Below are 16,513 nucleotides of genomic sequence, written 5' to 3'. Positions count from 1 at the left end.
AACTGTTTTTTTTTCTATGTCATGTTCCCCCTCGTGTGACTCAGATGAATCTGGAAGTCATCTACGGAGACACTGACTCCATCATGATCCACACCAACAGCAGGTCTCTGGAGGAAGTCTACAAACTTGGCCATAAGGTGTGAAGTCAAGAAGCTGAATATTCCTTTTCATCAGTTGTTTGGCTATTTTGACATTTTCACTTGATCCACATGTGTTGGTTTATTATTCCCAGGTGAAGGCAGAAGTGAACAAGCTCTACAAACTGCTGGAGATCGACATCGACGGCGTGTTTAAGTCACTTTTGCTGCTGAAGAAGAAGAAGTATGCTGCCTTGGTGGTGGAGAACCACAGTGACGGGCGATACAGCGTCAAGCAGGAGCTCAAAGGCTTAGACATCGTACGCAGAGACTGGTGTGACCTGGCCAAGGAATGTGGAAAGTATGTTAATGTTAGCATGTTAACAATCTTAAAGTTACTATCCCTTCTAGAGTATATATCACACATTGCAAGATAATGAAAAGCTTTTCATTGTACATCTAACACACTTTTTTTCCTCTGCTCTCCCCTTTCAGCTTTGTAATCGGTCAAATCTTGTCGGACCAGAATCGCGACGTCATCGTGGACAACATCCAGAAACACCTGGTGGAGGTGGGAGAGAAAGTAGCAGCTGGAGACATACCACTCAACCAGTATGAGATACACAAGGTGAGGACGTGGCAGTATGTGTGGGACAGTGTATAGAGTACAAGAAAGTATACTGGGGAAACAAGCAAGCACAACCTGTGCAAATGTCTGTTCATGTTCTTTATCTGCCGCTCATGTTCTCTCTCCTCAAGGCTCTGACTAAAGACCCTCAGGACTACCCAGATAAGAAGAGCCTCCCTCACGTCCATGTGGCTCTGTGGATCAACTCCCAGGGCGGTCACCGGGTCAAAGCAGGAGATACAGTCTCCTACATCATTTGCAAGGTATGAATCTGTGAGAGAAACTTAAATATCATTGCTTTATCATATCATTTCCACCAGTTAATTAGCCATGACTAGAAGCGTCATGTTTTCTGTCACGTCACCTCACAACGACAGTTATGACAAAATTATCATAAAAAACAGGTGACACTAATCTCGGGTGCTCACCTTGAAGCTCTTCTGAAGAGATCTTCTCTGCTGCCGGGTTGAGCACTTGTGTGAAGCCTCCACGTTGTAGAATCTGTAGCTTCTATTCATCAACAACATTGTAGTCCACCGCAAGCTCATTGGATTTGCTGATATTGAGCTTCAGGTGATTGATGAAGCTCAATAAGGAAAGGTGGAAATTCTAGTTCTATGATATTTCAGCACCTCATGATTTTATTTTTATATTTTTATTTTTATCATTTAAATTCCGGTCTACCACACAAACAACCGTGTGTCTTTTATTCTTCCTCTAGGACGGCTCCACCCTGGCAGCCAGTCAGAGAGCCTACGCCCTAGAGCAGCTCCAGAAGCAGGAAGGTCTCAGTCTGGACAGTCAGTACTACCTTTCCCAGCAGATCCACCCTGTGGTGTCTCGCATCTGTGACCCCATTGAGGGCATCGACAGCGTGCTCATAGCCACGTGGTTGGGTACGTTAATGGAAGACTATGGAGGCCTTTAGATTTAAAGAGAGTGGGTGGCATCTTTCTGGTGTCAAATTATGACTTGGGGAATTTCAGGTTTTCTTATGCTTTAGAAAAATGACAAAATGGCAGATTATAGAAATCAGATATAGAAAAAGTCCAATGTTCAATGAAAACATGTAATTAAAATTAAATATGTGAAATGTTTTTAATTGGTGTTGGTGACATCAAATTCCTTAACATTTGAGATTGAATTTCTTATTAGAATTCTCATGTTGCAGTATAAAGATGTGCAATTTCATGAGGTATTTGTGGGACACTGCTTACTTTGACTGATAGCACTAATCCCTCTTTATGTATGTGTTAGCATTAGTCATAAGTCATGTTTGATGGTCTGTTGACAGGTGAGGCAGCCAAACATAGAAAAGTTGTCATACCTAATTTCATAGCAGCCTAATAAAAGTACAAAATAGATGCTTCATTGTTGTCTAATAACCCCATGTGCACATAAACAGTTCAGTTCAAATCATTGCAAAGCAGGAGAAATGCAGCAGGATAAAACAGTATGTGGTGTTAAACAGATTTATCTTTTGTCCGTTCCAGGTCTGGACCCGAGTCAGTTCCGGGCTCAGCAGCAGTACCAGAGGGAGGAGGAAGCTGATGGCATGCTGGGAGCTGCTGTCCAGCTGACTGATGAGGAGCGCTACAAAGACTGTGAGAGATTCACCTTCACCTGCCCTCAGTGTGGCACTGACAACATCTACGACAGCGTCTTTGAAGGAGCTGTGAGTAGATGCATTCATTGTTCTTGGATGATTCGCTATGGCCATGGAGAAAATAGACCATATAGACAAAAGCATTGGGATGGGGCTGTTTTGCAGGTGTTGGGCTCGACCTCTTACTTCTAGTGAAGACAAATCTTAATGCTTCAGCATACCAAGACATTTTGGACAATGCTATGCTTCAAACTTTGTGGCAACAGTTTGTTGAAGGCCTTTTTCTATTCCAGCATGACTGTGCCCCAGTGCACAAAGCAAAGCTCCATAAAGACATGGTTGTAAGAGTTGGTAGTTGGTGTAGAAGAGCTTGACTGGCCCACACAGAGCCCTGACCTCATCCCCATCCAGTGAGCCAGGCCTATTGGTCCGTTTGATCAGTGTCTGACCTCACAAATGCTCTACTGCATGAATGGGCAAAAATTCCCACAGAAACACTCCAAAATCTTGTGGAAAGCCTTCACAGAGGAGTGGGAGCTGTTATGTCTGCAAAGGGGGACCAAATTCATATTAATGCCTATGGTTTCAGAATGCAACCTCATCACAGTCCCTTTATGTGTAAAGGTCAGTCCCAATACTTTTGTCCATGTAGTGTATAACATTTTAAAATTGCTTTTGCTCATAAAAATGAACACCAGTGACACCCATTATAGTATAAACATAATCATGCGTGTGTCTGCTGTTCATGTCTGTTCTGAACTGTAACAACAGCATTTCAATCACATGACCACACGATCATTGTCATCTGGCCAACATAAAATGTTGCTTGAATGAGGTATTCACATGAAGCAAGCAGCTGCGAGATTTAACAAATATTCTGTCATGAATTACTCATGGAAAAGTCTAAAACATTGCTTTTGCCGTAATGTCAATGCATTATTAATTCTCACTTAGAGTTTATCCATTGTTTTCCTTCAAACTTCAACTCAGACTGGGTTTTGGGTGTATTTGCAGTTGGAAAGAGATCAAAATTTTAGTCACTCCAAACACAACCGTTTCTCCAAGAGGAATGAAAAATATGTGTGGTCTGACACCACTTTACATCATCCCGAAGAAACCGTTGCCAGAACGGCTCTGGATGATCTTCTAAGAATCTTCTTTGGATCTCAGGGTGCATTTGGTACGCTTGGCTAGAACTAATGCAGCCTAATCCAATACAGAATCGTTTAGCCTGCCCTCACTGATATAAGCGGGTTGAACAAAATGAGCGTACAGTGGAATCAGCACCTCTGTACAGTGTTCTCAAAGACTGAACAGGATTTAAGGACTGTTAGACTTCATTACTTTCAGTTTGGTGTATCTAATAAATAGAAGTTAAGCTGCAGCAGAGGAATAAGAGCCGGATGATCTGACAAAGAAGTTTGTGGATCCTAACAGATTTTAAAATCGGGCTTCACAGGGTTTCCTCTCCAATGTCAGACGTGCACACAGTACAACATTTGGAAATTACGGTGCTTCACACCGCAGGACATTTATTAAAGTTACCATGCCAGAGGGAGCAGTGCAGCCCCTCCTAGGGAAGCAGATATAAACAAAATAGAAACTGATGTGATGCAACAACTTGCTAGCAGAAGGATAAACGAGTCTGGATGAGACAACAGTTGGGGAGGCACGGTCAGCATCGTTCTGGAGGTGAGATTTTAACCGTCATTTGTCAGCAGTATTAAGCCAGCTAACGATAGCCTCAAGGGCTTGAATGTTTATCGTTGTTGGGGAGCACATTCAGCTGCCCCGGGATGTCTCTCTCATTGGCTAGTGTGGTCCTGCTTGGAAAGCACTGACGTAATCATCCAGATTTTAACGCCTAAAGGTCAAACATGTTTGAAATTGAAAAAGGCCCCGATACGTCTGAGAGCAATTCAGGGGTTTTAAGACTGGATTTGTAAACTCCTCACATTACAAGATAATCTGTGTCAAACATCGGTATCGACCAATGTCCCAGTCCAGGTTTCTCCTCGAGTTGTCAGCGGGGGTGAATCTGGGACAAATCGTTCCAAAACTCCTGTAGTCTGAGCTGGACTTATGAAACACTGAAAAGAAAAATAGCGGATTTCTTTTTTATCAGTAATCGTGTTTCTGTGGTGTGACGGATTGATCAACACAGAGACACAGAGAAGGAGTCTGAGAGTGGAAGAATGGTGTTTCCGAAGGCATCTCAGTCCAACTGTCCAACTTCCTGTGAAGGATTCATGCTTTAGTCATCGTCCATATTGTGTCTCTGTCTGTATTTTTAGACAGCTGCCTGGCTCCAATACGGACTCTGTTTTCATTGGCATAGTTTGGACTCCACAACTTGAAAAGCCTTTCCTTAACCCCTGCTGCTCTATGGACACACACACACACACATTGATCTCCTACCATTTGTCAGGCCAAGGTTGTGTGTGTGTGTGTGTGTGTGTGTGTGTGTTATCAGCTTCTAATGAGAAGCAGGGCACACAGCTTTTTCTTGTCTGAGAGACACTAATAAAACTGACAACCCTCTGTCCTCTGCTGGCACAGAGAACTTGCCTTAAATGAAAAAAGGAGTATCAGGTTGATATTATTACACACTTCAGCAGACACACTGGTATGTTTGACTGAGAGACTTACACCCTCACATGGGGCGTATATATCGGAAAAGTTGTATTATCTTCGGGTCTTGTGCACATGCAGAGTTAAAGCTAAAACATTGTATTGAAAAGTTAATTTAAATTATTTCTTTAGACTCGCTTATGAATCGTCTCATTACTGGTATTAATTTTCCACCATGCATTAGAGGACGGTATGCACGCACACACAGCGAAACTGATAAGACAAGAAGTTAATTAGGGTGGTCAACATGGTCTAACAGCTCAGTGAGAGGGGAGGACAGATGGGCCTTGACTCCAGCACTGACGCAGCGCCAGAGATGGTAGGAGGATGCGGTGATGGATGATGGAGGACAGACAGAGGAGGGAAGTTGTTTGATGGTGGTAGCGGGAGAGGGGGATGAAAAGATTAAGTGTGCAGGGGAAGGAAAAGCTGGACAGAGCTGCAGGGATTTCCCCGAGTTCAGTTTTAATAGAGCGTTGGGTATCCCACATTCGGCAGTTAAATCAGCAGGCTGTGAAAGCTGCACATTATCAAGACCAAGACGTGGATGAAAGCTGTCAGGGCAGACACTTGACTTTGTAAATGTATTTAAAATTATTTTACAGTCTTGTTGAAATAGCAGACGTGAGGTGGTATGGATGACAGTTGGTTGGAGGGGTGACACGAAGTCTCAAACAAGAGACAGAAACTACTTGGACTGTTTCATATTTTCATTTAATCACTGAGCTGTAAAATATCTGGCAAGTAAGTGTTGTATAGTCTTAATAGATAAAACTTGGGCTGGGAGTTTTCCGTTATCAAATGAAGTTTGGAAGTAACAAGCACGATTAAAAGAGGAGTAGAAGAAAGAGTCGGAGGGGAGGAGAGATTTTGGAGGAAAAGGGGAGGCTGTTTTCATTCAGATGGAAAAGGAAAAAAAATGGCGAGGAAAAGACGGGGAGCGCAGACTGATGTGCAGAGTTAATCTGCATATTAGGCGAGTCAAATGAGTTGAATGACTGAAACTGAAAGATTTTTTCCCTCCCAGAGAAGAAATGATGTAGGCAAACAAAAAAAACGGTGTGTGTAGCTGGATGGGTGGTGGGGGGGTGTCACATGCATAGTTGTATGTCACCGACTTCCCTGCAGTAAGCTTTTTTTCTGCTGTCATTGTGACTGTTCAGTGGATTTCATGTTTAAATGAGCAAGCGTTTAAAGCTGTTATATTTAGTGTAATTGTTATGTATTCTGGCTACTTTTTACATTGAGTTAACTATAAGCCATGCTGTCAAGTGGACAATTCAGAGTTACTCAGGTCAGGCTGACCTGTTTTCTTCAGGCTGTAATAGTATTAACAATTACTGGACCCAGGGGTGCTTTGAGCCCTTACACCTTCCACACTTATGACATGTTCTTTGGGGGTTTAAAGGTGAGCTCCTGTTTTACTGAACTGCTTTAATTAGTACATTGTGAAAAATAAGCAGCTGTGTGACACATTGCTGTGCACGTATAATTTTTTTGTGCTGGTGACCAAATTGCTAAACTTAAATGAATATTTGACACCTTCATTGTCTGCAGTAACATGGCTATGCAGTAGATTTCTGGTAATTAGAGAAGAGTGGGGTACAGGATGTTAGAGGGGACACAATACGTCTCTACTTCCTCCTGCTGTACAAAAATGAAGCTAAAATAACCTGAATACAAGCCAGCAACATTTGGAATCAAAGTCTGTGCAGTCGTGATCGGGCTGTGGAGGTGGAATCATTGTGTGTGTCGTGTCCCCCCACCCCACACACACACACACACACACACACACACCTGTCTGACAGTCAGGAGCAGCTCTCAGCTACATACTTGGACATACATGAGTGTGATGACACCTACCTAAAATGACAGAAAGCATCTTTGGGAAAAATTTATTTCACATGTTTATTGACATCCAGCAGTGGTCCATCACAAGTGACGAAGCTCTCTATCAGTCCCCTGTACCCGTCTGTAAAAATATTCTTTAAATGAAGACTGCATTCTTCCTCAGTGGAAATCATGTCACATTTATTCAAGACTCTGGTTTTTGCTTGGTAGCTGCAGCTGATCGTATTGTATGAATTAATCTGAATCTTGTTCTGTTCTCTTTTTCAGGGATCAAGTCTGGAGCCCAGCTTGATGCGATGCTGTCACATCCCCTGTGGGAGCCACCCCATCGAATACGGCGTCAACCTCAGCAACAGACTGCTTCTTGACATCCGTCGGCATGTCAAAAAATACTACTCTGTGAGTATTTCTGTTTGTATGCAAGTTTGAAAGAGAGGTTTTGTTAAGGTCTACTGATTCTTCCAATAAAACTCTTTACTCACACTCAAACATACAAGCACACAAGCGTCCATGTATTTACTTCTTCACCACCTGCAGGGCCGCAAATGGACTTCATCCAGTGTCTAATGGTGCAACTTGTTCGACTAGCACAGCTGGCCTGCTGACAAGTTGCTCTCATCTCCAATTTTTTCCCCTCTTTTTTTAAAATCCCTTTTCTTCAAATGTTGCAGTTGGTTCATCAATACAAATTTCTTCACGACATGTGCTTCATTTGACCAAAAATATACACAAAATGTAAATCTTTGGCAAACAAATGCTGAACTATACATACCATAAAGTCCCGTGGTTGTGGCTGCGTTTCACAGTCCATCAACATACTCCCAAAGAGATTAAATTAATGCCAAATGGACAGAAACTGAGCCGTATGTAATAAAACGGCCATAACCGATAGAAACTGACCTCCCACAAGGTGGATGATAGCGCTGGACTGTGTTTGACGCGATGGGAGATGCAACTGATTCAGTAATGGTAAGAGAAGCCATCAAAAAAAGAAAAAGATGTTGGACAAGAGAGGAAGGAAGCCTCAGCAGGGCACTGCGCTGACATTTTCAACCAAAGAACACGTTGTGCTTACAAAATGAGAAGAGAAATGAAAAGATTAGATGGAGCACGAGCAATGGAAATACATAAATGGACATTTGTACTTTTAATACCAAGTTTCACATATAATCTCTGTCAGACTGTTTTTTTTTTAAGATGATAAGGTGAAATTTAAATGAAACATTATGCACAATACAACAGGGCTACTCAGTGAGACAGTACAGCATACCCGCTAGGTTGAGTTTGCTTGCCTGTCCGATACCAGGCAGACCAAACGATGTGGTGTGTGATATAATGGTATTGCTGTGAAATATTTTTATTTTAGTTATAAATGTTTTTCTGTCCAGAAGCAAAGTGTTGTGCTGTAAATGTGGGTCGTATCCTTTTCAGAAGCTATGTAGTCTGGTGTGTTTTTTTGTGGTTTTTTTTTTTCTTTTTCAAATATGCAAGCTGAAAAGGCAAATAACAAAACAGGTGGACGGGAACCCACTGATTGTCTTCGGGTTTTTTTTTTTAATATCATATATTTTCATTAGATTCAGTGAAAGTACTGTAATGTGTACCGGCTGAAGGCTTGGTTTCAATTCTCTCTCATGCAGTGTCATTATTTATTGTTTGCAAAGTGATATCCAATGACCGTGATTGCACTGATAGATTCCATTTAGGCCGAGTGGAAACTGAGGACGTGAAGCAAAAACAGTGTTGAGGGCAAGTTGTCACTGTGCTCAGAGGCTGAGAGTGAAGTAAACTGGATGCCTGTGTTGTCTTTGTAGAGGGCTCTCTCTTTCTCTCTGCTGGTACTGTCTAACACCTTTTGGTCTTGAGTGAGTGGAATGCACTTTCTCTGTGTGAGTGTGTGTGTGTGTGTGTGAGTGTGTGTGTGTGTCTATGGGGGTTACTCTCCCACAGTGCTGAACAGAAATCAATTAGTTTGGTGAATGTGTGGGGAGCGAGCCCCCCTCAACCCCTTTGTCACTATGTGTGAAACAGCTGCTACCACTGAATACTTACACCTCACACAGCAACACACACACACACATACGCACACACACACACACACACACCACTGGAGGCTGAACAGCAGTGGACACAGCACACACAGCGGGGCAATGAAGAGGGGTAATATTGTGTAATTAAGGATTCCTTTCAGGCCGAGGGAGAGTTCAAATAGAGCTGTTTGTCTGGCCAGATAGAGTGAAAGCTCTGCACCTCTGTGTGTGTGTGTGTACACCAATATACATGTATGTGTGTCAGCGTCCTAAGCCAGGACCACAGAGACATTAATCATTAGCGAAATTACCTCCTGCCCCCCCCACAACCCTCATCCCTACCATTATCAATAAACCAGCACCCTGAGAATGGGCAAACACTTGTTCACTCTCTCTCTCTCTCTCTCTCTCTCTCTCTCTCTCTCTCTCTCTCTCTCTCTCACTCACACACACACACACACACACACACACACACACACACTGTTGTCATCCCTTCCTCCTCTCATCCCACTGTCTTTGGCAAAATGAGAGATTCGCTTGATTCCTAAACCACCCAATTCTTCTTTTTCTTTTCTTTTTTTTTAACCCCTCCCATCTAACCACCGTTGCCATGGCATTTAACAAATTATTGCAATTACCCTCGTCATGCGGGTCGCCCCTGGAAACGGGTTGAGGAGCAAGGGAAGAAAGGGGGAGAGGGAGAGAAAGGGTGAATGAAGACCAGAGAAGGTGATAATCCTGTTTTGAACAAAAGGTCAAATTGTTGAATAGAGAAGCTTTGATTAAGCGGAGAAGGTACAAAGTGGAACCGTTTGAGCTCTATTCAGTGTTTTTATGTGTGTGTGTGTGCACATGCTTGTGTGTGTGTGTGTGAGAGAGAGAGTTTGTGAAGTAGACCGATTTTAGCTCTATTCACTTTAAAGCTGGAAGTGTTGACTGCTGAAGTACAAAAAACAGTTAGAGCTCTTTCTGCTGTGTGTGTGTGTGTGGTAGGTGGATTCCTCTGGTGAAGGAGTCATGTCACAGGATTCTCTCATTAACAATCGAGATGAAATGAGTGGTTGATTAAGAGGTTAGTGTTAATCGCCAACAGTTTTGAGTCATTTTTCAAGCAAAAAGGCCAAAGTTTCGTGAGGAGTAGTTTCTCAAATACGCATATTTTTGTTTTGTTTTTTTTGAGTGTTCTGTTAAAGTAAAGAGAAGTTGCTGATTACGTGAAACAAGCAAGACGAGAAGAAAATACTTTAAGAAAATACTTATACTAGTATTAAAACTCGTATTTTCTTAAGAAAATACTGATATACTTGAGTGTTATGCTATTGGGATACTGTATTGATTCTCAAAAACACTACTAATTTTTATTTATTTATTAATAGTTTACACACAAAGATTCATGACAGTGGTTCATGTTGCGTTGTGTTTAAACCCTGAGAGCAGTGCTGTAATCTTCAGCCATCTGAATCGCATATCGCTAACAAAATCCTAAAGAGGTCTACAAATAAAAGCACATGTTGTCTCACCTGAAGTATCCCAGTACTTTGAATGATAATCCCTGTATATCAACACATTCTTGCCAATGCAATTCCTGTTAAAGACAACACTTTGGATGATGATGAAGGCTGTTTTGTGACACCTCAAAGACCAAACAACGAATCAGTTAATTAAAAAAACGATTTGACGATTAATAATGAACATAATCACTAGTTTCAGATCTAGAAAAGATGAAAGAAGGTCCAGAGTAGGGCTGATGTAATGTGATGTCATCAGCAGAGCTGCAACGATTAGTCAGTTAGTCATCAGAAGAAAATTAATCTGCCAGAAAGTTGACTGTTTCAGGTCATCAGATGTGAAAATGCCCTGCCTGTCCAGACATTGTAGTAAACTTTGGTTTTTGGACTGTTGGTTGAACAAAAAAGAAAAGCATTTAGTGACAGCTTGTGCGCTCAAATGTCATCAGGAGACCTTTTCTTTATCTGATTAATTTAGAAAATAATCATCATGTCATCATGTCAATCACCATGTCAATCAATAATGAAAACAGTTGTTAGTTGCATCCCGGGCTTACAATAAGTGACTTTTTTTTTTTTAATATAGACAAGGAAAAGACAGAAAAGATGTATGAAGGCTTTAGAGCAGGGCTGAAACAACTTCTTCTTCTGGTACTTTTCATTGACTATCCATCAATGACTTCTGTTGTCTCCATAATGTCAGAAATTGTAGTAAAAATTTTTTACAAAAAGCCCTTTGCAGTTTCTCATAGTCAAAGGTGAGCTCTTCAACCTGAGGACATTCATGCAATTTTGAATGTTGTCACTTTAACCTGTCATGTGCCTTATGTTCTATATTTATATTTGTTGACTTTTATCTTACTTAGTTGATTTTACATGCCCCTAGCTTTTTCTGTTTTTTGTATTTTATGTGGGCGGCACGGTGGTTCAGTGGTTAGCACTGTCGCCTCATAGCAAGAGGGTTCCAGGTTCGAATCCCGGTCTGGGTCTTTGTGGAGTCTTTGTGGAGTTTGCATGTTCTCCCTGTGCCTGTGTGGGTTTTCTCCTGGTACTCCGGCTTCCTCCCACAATACCAAAAACATGCACATTAGGTTAATTGGCTACTCTACGTTGCCCCTAGATGTGAATGTGAGAGTGTGTGGTTGTTTGTCTTTGTGTGTCGGCCCTGCGATTGACTGGCGACCAGTCCTCGGTGAACCCTGCCTCTCGCCCGTAGTCAGCTGGGATAGGCTCCAGCTCCCCCGCGGCCCTGATGGATAAGCGGTATAGAAAATGGATAGATGTATTTTATGTGTTTACATTTTTTTACTTAAGTGTTCTACGACTGCACCGTGGGTCTTAGAGCAGCGCAGTTTCAATCCTGTATGTGCACATATGGCAGCATTGACAATAAAGTTGACTTTGACTTTGAATGTTTCGCGCCACAAATGACTCTAAATGTCTAAATGTTTCTGTACTGAGCAGCCGTTCTAGTGAGAATTTTGACGATCGGAGACAGCAGCACCCAGACTGCAGAATAATTTAAAAAGCTCATTATATGATGTATGCGTGTGTGTGTATATATGTATAATATACAGTATGTTCAAGCATCAGACTCCATACTGGAAGAATGAAAGGTTTTGGAGGAGATGACTGTTAAAATAACCGAACAGACGAAGAGAGAGGGTATATTTCGTGGTGGGCCCTGTCATGGCCTGGTCTTGCCTCTGTTTGGTTAAATTATGTGGAACTCATTTGACGTCTGCATTCAGTGTGTCAGGTATCCACTGCTATAATTATGCAATTATGGGCCTTTATTCTCTCACGTCCGACTGTACACCCCCACCCTCGCTCTGCCGAAATGCTTCAATTAGATTTTTTTTTCCAGCCTCACTCTTCGTGTGCTCCTTGTTTTTAGTCCTTTCTGTGTGGCTCAAATGAGTCTGCTGCACTTAATCTGACTTTATTTTTATTTTTCTGAGTGTGTGTGGTTTGTGTGAATGAGCTCTGGGTCACAGCAGCAGGGGCATTGTGGGTATTTTCCTCCTTTCAGCCTTTTCGGCTCTGTATGAATCTTTGATGTGTATCGTATCAATTGATTTTAATTCATATGAATGGGAAACCATTAATATGTTTGTGCTCACACACACACAGAGAGAGAGAGAGTGTGTGTGTGTGTGTGTGCGTGAGCCCCATGGGAACAGCAGTGTGTGCCAAGGCTTGTGTCATGCGAAAGGGATCAAGCGGCCGCCCATTGAAAAACACACTCTCATACTCCTTATCTCGCACCTTCATGATCCATTGTCCAGTGTATGCCTTTATCAGACGTGCAGAGGCAGCCTCATTTCCCATGATGCTCTGCTCTTTGTCCAGAGGTGTTTGGATAATTAGCCCTGGAGCTGAGGTTTGTGGGTAAAGCTGTGAACTCTGGGACTTTCTAATTGATTTGGGACATGTGTGTGTGTTTGTGTGAACATGTGTGTTTGGTTTTCATTTAGAGGAGTTTGGCTGTCTGTGTGTGTGTGTGTGTGGGCTGCATGAAGCACTCCTCGTCTTACATGTTCAGTTTAGTCGCATAATATAGAAAGAAAACATTTCCAGAATGATATGCGGTTTGCTCTTCAGTTATCTGTTCGTCTGGTTACCTGCTGTGCACAACGTGGTTTCACAACATTACTGGACCGAATTATTTTGTTTTGATCATTTACAGGTGTTGAGAGAATGCAGGAAAGGTTGGGATTTCAGGTCAGGTTGGAAAATGTGCAGATCAGGACTGTTGTGACAGGTAGTAGGTGATCTGGAAGAGGAAAATGTGAATATCTGATCATAGAATTATATGTGCGAAAGTGGTAAATTGATATAATGAAAAATTAACAAGGGAATGATGTCCAACAGGAGAGCCTGTTGTAGTCTACGAAACAAGTTTGAGTCCAGACTTCAGTCTAGTTTAGAGTGAGAGCTTAATAAAAACGGTTTTCACTCTCATCTTCATGTGACTTGACAAAATTTGAGTAGCCTTAAAGAACAATGGATGGATGTAATTGCAGGATCCAGGTTTGTTTGGGACCTTTAGTTGTCAGTTTTGATAACTGGATAAATATTTCAGTCATCTGTCAAGGAAAAAAAACATTTCTTGGTTCCAGTTTCTTAGGGCAGCCGTTTATAGAGAGTTAGAGTAGTCGGTGTCAGAGTGATTTGAGTTTATAAAACAAAAGTTCAGACAAGGATTTGTTCTTGTTTTTTTAAAATAGAAATATCCTTATGAAGTAGTTTCATTTTTTTTTTATCATTTTCATTTGTATGTTTGTGTAAAGGAGTCACTTTAAAGTTCACTGGGAACACATACATGCAACCCGTCAGGTTATTGAAGATTTCTGTGCTGTGAAAAATGATTTATATACTGTAAGAGTCAGCTGTAAAGTCAAAAAAGAAAAATCTTTACCTTTTCTTTTGTAACTGCTGCTGCTCGAAACTGATCAAGAGACGAGACAAAGGCAAACATAAAAATCAATCAGAGAAACGGTGGCTGCCTGCGTGAGGGGGATGTGGATAGAAAAACAGGTGCAGTGGTTCTGAGGGGTTTATTTTGAGTGAATGGATGGAAAGATGGAGGAAAGACGCAAAGGCGTTGATGGTGGCGGGTCTAATGCTCTGTCATTAGTTGGGCATTAACCCCCTCTCCTTTAAACCCCCCTTTGTAATGACAGGGCATAAGAAGCAGAGGGGGTGGAGAATTCTGGAAGAATACGGGGAGATTGAGAGGGTTAGACCACAGCACCTGCCCAGGGTCACTACCTCACCCCAGGGGGTCCTAACTACTGCCGTTTTGGCTGTCCACTACTCTGCCTGCCTTGACAGGCACTCAGAGCAGGACCCTGACATGGAGCAGCTGAAGATACATTCAGACATAAAGAGGGGAGAGCAGGATGGGATATGAAGTCAGATGTTAACCTCTGGTCTTTCCCCTCTTCCTTTAGCCTGTCGCTTGTTGCAGTTGTTTTTATTTTCCAGCCCCTCTTTTTCACCCTCTGACTACTTTTCTTGTCACTTCTGCTGTGCAGAATTAAAGCAGCTGAATGGGAGCAACAATTTTCAGCAAAATTTCCTCATTTACCAGAAACAGTTTTTTGTAAGTGTCTTAAACTGGCAATAGACAGTTTTTTTTGCTTTAAATCTCCAGGGTGTATAATCACCTGAAACCAGGAAGAATTGTTGTCTTTATTACCTTTGAGTTAGCCTTTTATATTAACAGGATGAGCCGGTCCTCTTCCTCAGGGTCAGCCGTGTTTCTACAGTAGCCCAGAAAGGACAAAACAAACATTTGATCTAGAGAGGGTTTTTTTTGTGTGTGTGAATGTTTTTCACGGCCACCGTCGATGACACGGTGACACGAGAAGTTTTCAGTTGGTTGCAGTCTCCATCTCCGTCCTCTAAATGCCACTGAATCCAACATACTGGGCCTTTGAATGCACCATTATCACGTAATTGTCAGTTGCATGGTGTTTCCCTATGAACCTCGCTTTCTCTGTGCAGTTTTGTCTGCACGAACTGAAGGCTGATGAACCATTTCCATCTGCTTTCATGTGTCCATTAATGACTGGATGAATGGCTCTTTGTCCTGTGTTGTTGGTAGTTGCTACCTCGAGGAAGCCTGAAAGCGATCTTGTTTTCTTTGCACCAACAGTACCAACAAACAAAAATTGTTTGTTTTCACTGTGACTTTTGTATTAATAATTGATCACATAGGGTAATGAAGGCTGTTAAGACTGTTTTTCTTCTCTGATGTAACTTCAATGTTCAACTGTCTGATCGAAATGCAACTTAATCACATTTATAGATGGAGATATTTCCATCTGGGATCACTTTGGGCATTAGAAAATGAGAATTTAAAGTACTTTCGATGGAGTGTTACAGTAATTCACGGAGAATCAAGGGAGTCTTTTTGGATTTTATGGCCTTTGTGATTTTCAGTGTTTATGTTCTTCTTTGGACCTTAACCTAACCGCAGTTATTTATTTATTTTTATTTAGGATTCGTCAGTTCATTATTTGGATCCATCGTTTAGTGTAGAAAATATGAATGTGAAGAAAATGACCTCTGTATTTTCCCAGAGCCTTACATTGTCTCAATTTGCAGCAGCAATCCAAAATACCCCAAATATCCGGGATGATGATATGAAAGCACCAAATCTTTAATTGTCAAAGCAGCTGCCAACTGATTCTCAGTTTATCACCTAAGTGATTCATTGACTAACTGTTGTAGCTCTGCTTAAGTTCTTAAGGTTCTCACACGGTGTAAGTAACATGTCTGATGTGTCTCTTGCAGGGCTGGTTGGTGTGTGAGGACCAGACCTGCCAGAACAGGACCAGACGTTTGCCAATTGCCTTCTCTCGCCACGGACCCATCTGCCCTGCCTGCACCAGGGCCACTCTGAGACCCGAGGTAACACAACCACAAACACACTCAAGACTATTCAGTCCATGCTTTAACACACACAAAGATCTAGACTTAAATGTATATATATATCAACAGAATGGAGGTCACACACACACACACACTCTGACCTGAGGTGAGTGCACACAGCAGAGCACATTGTTGGATCTCGTATGCTTTGACCAGGTGATGGTGCTATGGAGCTGAAATCTCTCCTCTCATATGTGCTGTGCATCTTCCCTCTTTAGTATCACATTTCATCATATATACACACAGTGATAAATGTTATCTCCTCTTCATGGCCCAGTGTGTGTGTGATTGAGACGGTGTGTCTTTGGTGTCTGTAAGGCACTAAGAGCTGCTTGGTGGTTAAACCACTGAAAGCATCTGTCTGTCTGGCTCTGGTGGCCACCTTATGAAAGCTTTGTTAGCTTGACCACTGGATTTAAAAGAAACACTCTTTCAACACCCTTTCAATTTGAACATGATGGTTCAATCTAGTTTTTTTGTGCTGTCTTTTCTGTCCCATTCTTACCAGTTCTGTCTCAACCATTGCCTTAACTCTCTCCTGTCAATTTATTTTTATCTTGCGTCTTCTGCTCCTATCTGCCCCCCACACACACCTCAACTGCTTTGCTGTGTCTGACTCTGTGGCGACAGGTTGTAAACCAGAAGGCCAATTTCTGCTGTCACTGTAGCCACTTAGGCGGCCATTGCTGTGTCTGAGGGCCGTGGCACTTTAAACCGCGGGCTGAATAAAACATTTAACT

General features: G+C 42.0%; 1 protein-coding gene across 2 annotated transcripts in view; it reads left to right on the top strand.

The window, feature by feature from the left end:
- The window catches only part of pola1 (polymerase (DNA directed), alpha 1), a 55,941-nt gene that overhangs the window by 21,688 nt on the left and 17,740 nt on the right, over positions 1–16,513 (top strand). For both annotated transcript variants that reach the window (XR_006841434.1, XM_046371485.1), the window contains exons 28-35: positions 45–137; positions 233–438; positions 573–705; positions 837–968; positions 1,427–1,601; positions 2,199–2,380; positions 7,061–7,192; positions 15,636–15,752. Coding sequence is in view for 1 of the 2 variants with exons in the window: in XM_046371485.1 (XP_046227441.1) it covers positions 45–137; positions 233–438; positions 573–705; positions 837–968; positions 1,427–1,601; positions 2,199–2,380; positions 7,061–7,192; positions 15,636–15,752 (1,170 nt within the window). In the remaining variant the exon portion in view is untranslated. The remainder of the gene's footprint in view (positions 1–44; positions 138–232; positions 439–572; positions 706–836; positions 969–1,426; positions 1,602–2,198; positions 2,381–7,060; positions 7,193–15,635; positions 15,753–16,513) is intronic.

The sequence above is a fragment of the Scatophagus argus genome, chromosome 18, assembly GCF_020382885.2.
Source record: "Scatophagus argus isolate fScaArg1 chromosome 18, fScaArg1.pri, whole genome shotgun sequence".
Taxonomy (NCBI): domain Eukaryota; kingdom Metazoa; phylum Chordata; class Actinopteri; family Scatophagidae; genus Scatophagus; species Scatophagus argus.
The sequence above is the reverse complement of the archived record's forward strand: the minus strand, read 5'-3'. Positions and strand labels throughout refer to the sequence as shown.